The sequence below is a fragment of the Mastigoproctus giganteus genome, chromosome 8 (genome assembly GCF_048544385.1).
Source record: "Mastigoproctus giganteus isolate SK-2022 chromosome 8, ASM4854438v1, whole genome shotgun sequence".
Taxonomy (NCBI): domain Eukaryota; kingdom Metazoa; phylum Arthropoda; class Arachnida; order Uropygi; family Thelyphonidae; genus Mastigoproctus; species Mastigoproctus giganteus.
In genome coordinates this window covers 229,802,087-229,814,491 of record NC_143582.1, presented here as the reverse complement: position 1 = coordinate 229,814,491, position 12,405 = coordinate 229,802,087, and the positions used below count along the sequence as shown (strand labels likewise).

The 12,405-nt window shown below is 36.8% G+C and overlaps 1 protein-coding gene across 1 annotated transcript in view; it reads left to right on the top strand.

The window, feature by feature from the left end:
* The window catches only part of LOC150082406 (putative ATP-dependent RNA helicase DDX5), a 361,473-nt gene that overhangs the window by 153,847 nt on the left and 195,221 nt on the right, over nt 1-12,405 (top strand). Inside the window, exon 7 of the mRNA XM_090379268.1 lies at nt 4,471-4,631. Within this exon, the coding sequence (XP_090235394.1) occupies nt 4,471-4,631 (161 nt within the window). The remainder of the gene's footprint in view (nt 1-4,470; nt 4,632-12,405) is intronic.

The following is a 12,405-nucleotide window of genomic DNA, read 5'->3' as shown; positions in this document are numbered from 1 at the left end:
TATTGTGTTCTTAATGAAGGTTATGATAATGATATCTATTCAATTTTACAGTGTTAGTAGTTTGTCAGTTGTTCAATGTTAATACTATTGTACAGTGAGCAATTAGACATTATACGTGCAAGAAATTATATTGATCGATTTTATTTAATTAAATGTTATTAATCTGTAGGCAATTAGGTGTATATGGATCAGGTTACCAAGTTAGCAAATGTAAACTAACTTTAGCCTGGGAGGCCTATAAACGTTATGAATGTAATGGTATTAAAATAATATGATGCTAAATGATGAAAATAACAATAAAAATAACAATATAAATGCGAATAAACAAAAAATGCAAATGAACAAAATAAATTGCAATAATATTCCCTCACTTGGCCATCAATCTGCTACTTCATCGGGGGCTTTGAGCAGAATGATAGCCAGACTAAAGGAATGTCTCATATCTACCCGTTTCTGTTGTCCCCATACCAGTTTTGCCAGTTATAAATTTTTAAGTGCTAATATTAAATTTAAATTGAAAGAAAATCACTGAGATAGGATAATATGTTTAGTTTAATTTACATACATTTTTAATTTTAAATTTAAATTTTAAATTTTGCCTACATATTGTCTGAAATAGCAAACTGGGATAGGTGACACAAAGCCCAACGGGTATGTATCAGAATAAATGAGAAAGGTTCTTACTTCCGTCTTGTGCTGTGGTGGTCAGACCGAAAAGGGGGTAAATTCCCGCCTTCTGGTTGTTTTATATGTTGATAAGATCATTCGTGCTTTCTGTATATTATGGTTAGGTTGCTGTTGGCAATATATCCTGTGTCAATGCGAGCATTTTTGAAAGCCATGGGTGGGTTTATATTTGTGCTTGTGGGGGGGGGGGGCTTCTTCTGATGTCAGAAGGAACCAGTATAAATGAATTGATGTGTTTATATCATTACATGTGTTGGAAATTACAAGATGTATGTTAATAAAATGTGTTGGAATTTACAAGAAGTATGTTAATAAAAATGGGTTGCTATACCCTGGACAAGGGCCGGTATAGCTTTTCTTATGCATAACCACCCGTGATTGTCCGGGGGGATAGCTGGGTTACAGTGCGGTCAGACGACGAGCCTCTTCTGAGTGTAATAAACCTGGGTATCAAAATTGGGAAGTTTTAATCTTATTTGAAACTGGATACATGCATTTTAGACAACCTAGTGATGGTAAGCTACGGGCCTTTTATAGTCCTAACCTGTTTCAGTGCATTTTAACCTGTTACAGTGCATTTTCAATAAGTGTATATGGGTTGGTGTTAGGGTGGTGTTTGTTGAGGTTCATAAGAATGGCTGCTTTAATATGATGTTTGCTGTATTTGGTGGGTATATTATTCTTGGAGAGAGTTTCTATGAATTTTTTAATTGCTTCCATAGTGTTCTTTAGATTATTGCAGATAATTGATTTTCTATCAATCTAGTGACATAGGGTAAAAATTCACTTTGAAGGAGGCTGTAAATATGTACATAGCTATCCCCCCCGGACAATCACGGGTCGTTACACCTTAGAAAAGCTATACCGGCCAAATCTGTACTGGCTATACCGGAAAAGCTATATAAGGCAATGGTCAGGCCACACCTTGAGTACTGTATACAGGTCTGGAGGCCTCATTTCAAGAAGGATAATGGTGCTTCCGTAGCCAGGTGGGAAGGAGCAGCAGTGCGTAGCATGCGCTTCTTGATTAGACTGGGTTTCGAGCCCGTCACCACTAAATACGGAGGATGCGGAAAGGTCAGGGAATGACCACCGCATATCCCCGAGCAATATGGCCTTAGTTGCTAATGCTCCTAAAAACCAATTAACAACAACATAATAATCAAGAAGGATATAGAGCTGCTGGAACGAGTACAGAGAAGGGCAACAAGATTAGTGAATGGAACAAAGGATTACTCTTACAAAGAAAGGCTTAAGTTTTGCAAATTACAGTGTCTGGAAACTAGGCACCTGTGATGTGATGTGATCTGATTGAGGTGTATAAAGCCTTAAATGGTTTGAGCATGCTCAATGCTAATGGGATTCTTCCTCTTGCTCAGAATAATCACCTGAGAGGGCATATATTCAAATTGAGGAAAGACAGATGTAGGATAGATGTGGAAGTTTGCCTTTAGCCAGTGGGTGGGTGGTTGGTTGGTGGAACAGACTTCCATCCTTTGTTGTGGAAGTTTGATAGCCTAAATAAATTTAAGGCTGAGCTGGACAAGTATTTGGAATGAACGGAGGGGTGAAATGGGAGCGTTTTTTTTTTTTTGGCTGATGCTGCATAAGCTTGCTTTCTTGCATCATATGCCTCTACTCATGCTAATATGTGGACTGCTTTGGATAAGAGAGAGAAAGAGAGCGGGAATAATAGAAGCCAATTCAGAAGAATAGTGCCAATGGAAGTATCTATAGAAAAGGCATGCAGCAGAAACAGAATGTCTATGAGACATAGAATAGAGAGACTCTGTTAGAGATGAGTCATTAATTAACCTAACTGCCTTCTTTTGAATGGAATCTAGAAACCAGAGAGAAGTTTTGGGGGCACCACCCCAGTTGTGGGAACAATTAACCATGGTAGGGTAGTTTGCAATTTGTACATTGTGAACAGCTCTTTGGAAGAAAAGTAATGCCAAAGAGAAAACTCAGTTTTTTAGATGCAGAAGAAACAATATTTGTAATGTGCTAACACCAAGAGAGATTAGAACTCAGGGTAATCTCCAATAGAGATATATGATCTTGCCTAGAAATCAGAGTGTCGTCGAAGATAAGACATAGGAGCAGAATTCGTTTTGCGAGATATAAGACAGGACTGAGTTTTAGAAGGATTGAAATCCACTAAGTTATCTTTACCCCACCGAAGAATTACCTGAACAGGAGTAATTTCATGAGCATAGGTTTTAAGAACTAGTAGAGAAATACCATCGGAACCTAGAGCTTTCTTAGCATCAAGATCCTTCTGTTCAAAATCCTTCTGATATCCTTTTGATGGATGACCACGGGAATTGAACGGTGTGTATTGGGAATGGTGGGTGGTGGTTTACCAAGGTCATCAATACACGAGGTGGGAGAAAAATAGGCTCTAGATCAGCTTTATCTTTGGCTGAAACAGCAATAGAACAATCTGTGGTGGTTGTTTTGCCCATCTCTGTTCCCAACTTGAGGTGGCAAAAGTTCTGTCCAATATCTTTGGCAAGAGACCTTTGGACTTGACCACCATTTGGATAAGAAGGAAGCTTTCCAAACATGGTAGCAGAAAATGAAAAGGACCTGTATGTAATTGTGTAGTCAGATATGAAGTTTTCTGAGCATTGTAGACAGGCTGCCTGGACAGCTCATGGGGTTTTGTCAATGATATACAGAAATTTTGATGATTTGTGGCATCTGGAGACTGGGCAATTGCAAGTTGATCTGATTGAGGTATTTAAGGCTTTCAAATGGCTTGAGCAAACTCAGTGCTGATGGGATTCTTTCTCTTGGTGAGCCTATTCACATGAGGGGACATAAATTCAATTTGAGGGTGATGGTTACACAATAGTGTGCAAAAGTTTTTCAGCTAATGGTTGGTTGATTGCTGGAACAAGCTTCCATCCATTTTTGTTGAAGTGGATAGCCTCCAAAACACCAGAGCGTGATGTGCTTCCCCACATCAGGGGGAGTGTATACTGCGCTCTTAGATCCTCTGCTTTAAACTGAGGGGACATAAATTCAAATTAAGGAATCGTGGTTGTAGCATAGAAGTATAGAAATTTGTTTTCAGCCAGTGGGTTGCAGATTGTTGGAACCAACTTTCATCTGGTGTTGTAGAGGTGGGTAGTTTGAATAAATTCAAGGAAAAACTAGACAAATTATTGGAGATTGATGGATAGATGAAACTGCTTTTTTTTTTTTTCTTTTTCTTTTTTTTTTTTTTCTGGCTGGTGCTATATAAGCATACTTTCTTTCATCATTTGCTCCAACATTGTGGATGCAGAATGTTTCCGGAAGAAAATTTCATATGGAAGAAACATGAGAATGGGTAGGAATGAATGCTAATGATTAGTAAAGTTAATATTAATTTAAATATAATGGTAACTTCATTATGAACATATTGTTGTCTTATTATAAAGATAGAAAAAATACTGAGTCTCAAAATAAGGCAATGTGGCACATGAATGTTCTAATATTTATAAATTTTATATAGTTTTAAGAAATAATTGAAAATCTTTGTATATATATCTCTAGTTAAAGTTAGTAAGGCCTACTTTTGGTCATGTATGGATTTCAAATTATAATAAATTTATTACAGAGCTAATTTCCATATTATAATTTGTGTAAAAATGATAAAAATCCCATTGTTATTGATATTTCTATTAGTTGAACATGACAAAATTACATTTATTCTTAAAGATATTCTTATCATATGTTATTTGTACTTTTAGAATTATGTTTTTCAATATTATTTTTTTCATTTCATTTTAGGTGTAGAAATTTGTATTGCAACTCCAGGAAGGCTTATTGATTTCTTAGAAGAGCAAAAAATAAACTTGAAGCGTTGTACTTATCTTGTTTTAGATGAAGCAGATCGAATGCTTGACATGGGCTTTGAACCTCAAATAAGAAAAATAGTTGAACAGATAAGGGTAGGTGTAAAAAGTTGCTTTGTAATGGTTTGTTTGCTACTCTGTGAGTATTAAAGAATTGTTCAGAAATAAAAAAAAAATAATGGGCACTTTCATTCTGCTTAAACATAGATTTGCACTGTGGTATTATTATAGTATTTAAGAATAGTGCTGCAGATTTTATTTAAAAATCTTTACTGCAATAATAATTGCAATAGATGGAAAACATTTTGCAGTATTCCACCAGGCCAGGGGTTAACAGTGATAATACAGTATGCAAAAGAAAATTTAAAATCAATAAATAATAATAGAGCATTCAATGAATCAGACATAAGAAAATTCATATATGGAAGCATAAAATGAGGTACAGAAAGTTCAAAGTTCAATACAATTAAATACAACATAGTATACAAATAAAATATGGGTAAGTGCATATAATTTTACGTTGCAGTATGGAACGTGTAAGGAACAAATGCTCACAAATCATTTTTGTCTGTAGAGTAAGTGAATCTAACAATGTAAAAATGTTATTAAGCATTCCTCATTGCAGATAGTTTTGTTGTCTTGAAATGGCATCAATATGAACTTTGAGGAGGAGGGACAGGGATATGTGACTCGAGGATGTGACATCTGTACTCCGTGTCTCAAGCAAACTCATTAAGGTCAGTATCCAATTATTGGGCATGTAAGAACATCTGAAAGGGCAGTAACCTATTAGACAAGTAAAAACAGCTAGGATATGAACACAATGTTGGGGTTGCTGTGAGGGAAGGATTTATGCACCATCATTCTGGGACTTGTGCTCTTGTACTCTCCAAGAGCACAAGTCCCAGAATGATTGGTGCAGAAATCTGGCCAGCAATTGTTTTGACAGTCTTGGTAAGACATTTCACATCAGTGTGGGAAGTCTTTGAATTTGTGGTGAACTGGTCATTGCAGTTGTCTTAACTATTTAGTAAGTTTACTTTGTTATGGCTCATTTTTAAGTCAAACATCAGGAACAAAAATTGGCTTCATTTTGCTAGGAGCAGCAGATGATTATACCTCTGTAGCATATAAAAAGTGGAGAGAATATCATGGTTTTTATATAATTCCTGGTAGTTGTGACATCTGAAATATGCTGCGAATGATGGACTGCTGGTTGGCAGTCCATCAAAGTCGAGCTGCTTAGGAGAGCAATTCATCTATGCAATTACTGAACACATGGATAAGCGGCTCAACCCTACAGCTTAAGATCAGACACAACCCCAAGGTGTGTATGTTTGTTAACAAAAGGAATAGGAGTACAGGTGACCCCCGCTTAACGCTGATAATTCGTTCCGGAAAAACAGAGCGCTAAGTGAATCCGCACTAAGCGAGTGCCGCATTCCCATAAGGCAACATGTATTTGAGTTACAGGAGGTGCCATAGGATATTTCCTAATCAATAATAAATGGTAGTGAAAAGATGCACAAATGTCGGTCAAAATATTTAATATTCAAATATTTGTACATATAAAATATTCTGCATTACATAAGTGTATAATTATGTGGTAACTACTTACGTATCAAAATTAAACTTAAAATTCCAATTAAAATCATGAATTTAATTGATCTAAATTGATTTAATTTAATTGATGAATTTAATCATGAAAAATGTGTCGATTTTGGGTTGAACTTTGGTCCTCTTCCAAATAAACTAAAAGGGATATTAATTTTAAATCCCCTGCAGCGTTACCACCCAACAATAAAGTCAACCGATCCTTCGCCACTTTGAAACCTGACATGTTTTTTTTCTTCTTTCACTGTGGTATTATTATAGTATTTAGGAATAGTGCTGCAGATTTTATTTAAAAATCTTTATTGCAATAATAATTGCAATAGATAGAAAACATTTTGCAGTATTCCACCAGGCCAGGGGTTAACAGTGATAATACAGTATGCAAAAGAAAATTTAAAATCAATAAATAATAATAATAGAGCATTCAGTGAATCAGACATGAAACTTCTTTTAGGCATTCGTTTCCACAAAAGTCCTGCTTCATGTATGTTAAAAACTTGTTGAGAAGTATAACACATAATACCCCTCTTCAATAATTTTAACAAGTTCTTTTTTGAAAGTTTCGGCTCCTTGATCTGCACTTGCGGCTTTTCCCTGGATTTTAAATCTATTCAACCAGCCCTTACCAGTTTTAAATGGATCCACATTTTTTTTTTTTTTTTTTATGTGAGTTTTCTTCAGATCATCATATAGGCTAATCTTTCTCTTTTTTATTATTATTATTTTTTATAATATTTAACTTAACTGAATTCTGCATTGGATATCATCTTCAATAAAATTAGTTAGTCTTTCCATTTCAATCCTTATAGCCGGCATAGCCCTAGTTGCTTACAGTGGAACAGCTATCTTTCATGTTGCTAAAATTAATTCTTTATTTTTTTTTATAATTGTTCTTACAGTTAAACTTGCAAGTCCTAAATTATGGCACACATCCGCTTGTCTTTGACCGGAATCGATTCACTTCAAAACGTCTAATTTAATTTTCAAATTCAAGTCTTTTTCTTACATTTATAGTCTTCGTACTGCGCCCAGACATTGTTGCTTTTTCATTCTTATTGGCCATTATTAACTCTTTGCAAATGTAACTGCGTTGGTTGCATTAATTACGATACAATGTTCAAGTAAACTATCCATTACGCACAATATCTAATACTGTACTGAGTGATGACTAGACTTCGGATAAATGCATATAACGCAAATATTACAAGCAATATACTTGATCATTTTTTAAAATGTTGATCTGGGAACTATGTAACAAGGCACTGTACTGCAATTAAATTAGTGCGCGAGAAAATTTCACTGAGCGTGGGAAAATTTCTCAAGTCGGCGTGGGAAACTTTAACCGTATTTTTATATTCACTTTCAAGCTATGGACTCCATCAAATGAAATGATTTCGTTAAATATGCCAAAAATGCAATCTGTAAAAGAGCGTTATAGTGATCTGTGACAGCATTATAGTCAGATACGGGTTATAATATAAGAACAGCATTATAGCGAATCAGCGTAAAGCGAACCGCGTTATAATGGAGTCCTGCTGTACAGTGCTAGCTGAATAGGGAAGGCATTTTCTTAATGGAGAATATCTTGAATTCGGTCTTTTCTGGGTTTATTTTTAGTCTGAACTGGTTGAGGGAGTTTACAAATTCCAGGAGGGTTTTGTTAATTGATACAGTTATCATAGCAAGGTCATTGTGTGGTGCAATCAGTGTAAGGAGCTTCATGTCATCAGCATAACTTAAAACTATCATGCCTGTACTCAACAAGTGGGGAAATAATCACTTTAAACAAGAGCCCAGATAAGACACCACCTTGTGGAATCCCTGAAAAGATACATCTCAAACATATTTGCCCATGGACAGGTAAGTTGGAGGTGCCTCCATAGCCGGGTGGGCAGGAGCAGCAGTGCGTAGCACACGCTTCTTGATTAGACCGGGGTTCGAGCCCATGACCACCAAATACGGATGATGCAAAAAGGTCAGGGAATGACCACCACATATCCCTGGAGCAATATGACCTTAGTTGCTAATGCTCCTAAAAACCAAATAACAAACAAACAAACAGGTAAGTTGGATTAATCTACTTTGAAGGTGTATGTGTAAGCAACTGCAGAATGTCTCTCTTGATCTAGTAATGGCCTGAAAGAAGCATGACCATTGCATGAACATTTATAAAATTGAAGGTGGCTTTGAGGGCTACATGAGTGCAAGCTTGGCTTGAGATTCAGACACTGAGATGATAGAGCTGATGGTGTCTAGGAGGTTGACACAGCAGATCTACGAGGAAGGAATTAATGAATTTTAGAAGGCTGATGGGGAAGAAGAAGATTAGTTAGAACAGGGAAGAGTACCTTCTCAGGCAGTTTCAGAAGACCTGAAGCATTGGAGATTGGCAAGTAATGATTAATGAGAGTAGGAGATGGAATTTTGGGTATTGGCTTCTCAAGGTAGATGTTCCACTTCTGTGTAAAGAAATGTCTCAAAGTAATGTCATTAAAAATATTTAGAAGGGGATCCAAAGTATATGGGCTAAGACATTTGATAATAATTTCTTATCAAAACCAGCCTGAGCATGACGAAAGCGCTTCCAGTTTCAGACGTTTTTCATGCTAGTAGAGAATCTGTATGGTCTGAGATAGTTGGAAGCAAAGGTTTATAATGGGAGTGGGAGTAACCTATAGGCCAGATGATTATTATTTTTTGTTTTTAGTAGAGGCATGTGATGCAAGAAAGCAAGCTTATGCAACATCAGCCAAAAAAAAAAAAAAAAAAAACAACGCTCCGATTTCACCCCTTCATTTGTTCTAAATACTTGTCCAGCTCGGCCTTAAATTTATTTTGGCTATCAACTTCCACAACAAAAGATGGACGTCTGTTCCACCAATCAACTACCCACTGGCTAAAGGTAAACTTTTGCGCAACTATCCTACAACTGTCTTTCCTCGGTTTGTATTTATGCCTTCTTAGGTAATCTTTCTGAGAAAGAGAAAGAATCCCATCAGCATTCAGCATGCTCAAACCATTCAAGATTGTGAAGATTATTATGAGAGCCTCTACAGGCAAATGGAATGGGCAAGTAAGTGTGTATTATGGGTGATTTTAATTTGCCTCTAATTGATTGGAGTAAATGGAAAGGACACACTATATGGGGAGCAAAATTTTAAAATCAACTAGATGATGGCTATTTGTGTCAACAAGTTAGGAAAAGTACTAAGGAAAAGAATATTCTAGACCTGATCATCACCCATGAACCAGATGACATAATAGGGCTGACATTACAGGAACCAATAACAGGAAGTAATCATGGAGATCTATAGTGGACAATGAAGAGAAAGGTAGCTATAGTTAAAGGCAAAGGATTACGACAGCTTAAGGTGCTACATGGCCTCTATTCATTTGGTAGATATCTTATGGAGAGCAAATACATTTGAAATATAGTATACCTTTAAAACATTAATCACGGAAGCCTTGAATGTGTATCATTAAAAAAATACTCTCCTAGGAGGATTAAAAGTTGGATGAATAATGAAGTTGCTAGATTACTTGAGCAGAAAAAGACTGCATATAAAAGTTTAGAGAACAATAAATAAAAAATACTGAAGCCCATAACAGCTGCAAATTGATCTGTAACAGTGCTACAGAAAAGGTTAGGCTGGCAAAGGCAGATTATGAGAAATTGCTGGCAAAGAGAGCAAAGTGTGGGGATAAGAAATCCTTCACTTATAAAAAATGCAAAGAAAAGGACAAATTGGATCGAACCCTTATGCAAAGAATGTGGGATATTATTAGATACACCAGCTGATATTGCAGATGAACTCAACGGTCACTTTACATCAATATTTACTATATAGTATCGGTGTAAATACACCATACACGTTACATACGTAGCTCAAGTTTATGGGTTAACTATGGTGTATTTACACCGATACTATATAGTTAATTATCAAAACCCATAAGGATTATGCCTAGTGCATTTCGTTTTCAAAATACATTACTACCACACCCTTTTGGCATCTCTCATATTGTGGATATAACTTCGCAACTGTGATGGCTTGTTGTATTACCTGGGTACCTGCCGCCCACTGATGATGAAGCCCAATAGCTTCGAAACGATTGTCTAGAGGCTAGTTTGTTCAGATGTGTTCTACTCGTTCTGAAGTTTGAGGAAAGTGTCCGATCGTATCAAGAGGTTAGTGGCGGTCCTTTCAGCCGAGGTTACCCCCTTGTGGGAACCTCCTTTAGGAGGGTAGTAAGTGATTGATTTTCTTTTGTTTTACATTTCTTTGAAATTTATTTCTGCCAAGTTAGGTATTTTCTTTTTTCGTTTTGCTGGTGTCAGGCAGGACACGGGATTTTTAACTATTCATTTTCCTTAAGGTACCGAAATTAATTATGGCACAGTTCTTTTTTAGAGAAAGAACAGTGGAGTTTCAGACTACAGAGGTTTGTCCAATTAGAGAGGTAATGCGGGGAGTGACTCAGGTTGTTTCGGTTCACGAGATAAAAGGATTAATTCCATTACCGAGGCAGAAATATCAGTTGGTCTTGAAAACAATAGAGGCAAGAGAAAAGGTTTTGAAAGGGTTTTCTATTAGAAACGTAATGATCAAACCTGTGCAAATTGGTAACATACGCAAAGTGGTTACTATTGACAGGTTTCCGGTAGAAATGTCTAATAGTCCTGTCGAGAGCTTTTTTAACAAGTTTGGTAAGGTTGTTAAGATTCACAGGAAAGAATATGAGGAATGGCCAGGTGTAGAAAACAGGTACGGTGCAAATTCATATTGACATGAAAACGCCCATGCCAAACATCATCGATTTGATGGGTCATAGGTTATTAATAAATTACCCAGGAGTTCAGAAAGTTTGTTTGAGGTGTGGAGGTAAAGACCATTTGGGAGCAGAATGCCAAAAATCACATTGTTTTAATTGTAATGGCACAGGTCATATTACGGCCAACTGCCTTAATAATTGTAAAAAATGCGGAGCTTCCACGCATAAATTCATTCAGTGCCCGGAATGCACGTTTGCTGAAAGAGTTGCTGGTGGGGGAGGACAGCAGAAAGCGAGCGAGCCGCCAAAAGATATGCCCAACGCTGAGAGCGTGAAAACTATAGTAGTGCAGAGGGGTGAGATGCAGATTAAAGAAATCACACTAACATTTACAATACATTAATAATTGTAAAAAATGGAGAGCTTCCACGCATAAATTCATTCAATGCCTGGAATGCACGTTTGCCGAAAGAGTTGCTGGTGGGGGAGGACAGCAGAAAGCGAGCGAGCCGCCAAAAGATATGCCTAACGCTGAGAGCATGGAAACTATAGTAGCGCAGAGGGGTGAAATGCAGATTAAAGAAATCACACCAACGTTTACAATAGCGTACGATATGTCGGCAACACAATCGGAACACGCGGAACTAACTAAGGACATGGAAGCGGAAAATACAGTACAAAATGTACATAAGTGGGGGGGGAGAAGGAAGAAATAAGCGGTAAAACTAAAAGAGGAAATTCAAGAAGAGACCGAAACAAAACAAATAGAGGGGGGAAGAGGTATCAATTTTGTCAGGTGGTAAGAAAGATTCGCAGTAATAAGTTGTTTCCTATAGAGCAAAACTATCTCAATGTGTCAAGCTGAATTCCAACTGTTGGTGTGTAATGATCAGGACTCTGCTGCATGCTCGAGACAAATCTAGATATAAAATCAAGCCATTGGTCAGGTTCAAGACGTTGGGAGTAGTTGGAAGACTGCTCAGAGTAGGGACATTTGTCTGTACCAAAGATTATATTCATATAATGCTTGATTCTAAATGTTGAATTCTAAATGGGAAGCCTTCAGAGACTTAATCTTGGAGGCTACTAGGCTTTTCATTCCAACTAAGAAATACTGTTCAAGGTTTAGGCCTAAATGGATGTCAGATGAAATAATGAGGCTTGTGGCAGAGGAGAAAAATGTATGGGATGCATATAAAGTATCAGGTGACACAGAAGCCTATAGCAGATATAAGCTAGTCTCTAATCAAGTCACAAAGGGTAGTCAGGTGAAGGCAGATTACGAGAAATATTTGGCAAAGGATGCAAAGAAAAACAGTTTGCATAAGTAAAAAACTCGTTTTTTCCTTATGCAAACTCTAGAAGGAAAAGAATGAATCAGATGATCATGCTCATGTAGCTGATAAACTGAATGAGTATTTTGCATCTACATTCACACATGAGGAGTTATTCAATGAAGGGAATGCCAGAAGTTTATCAAACTCTA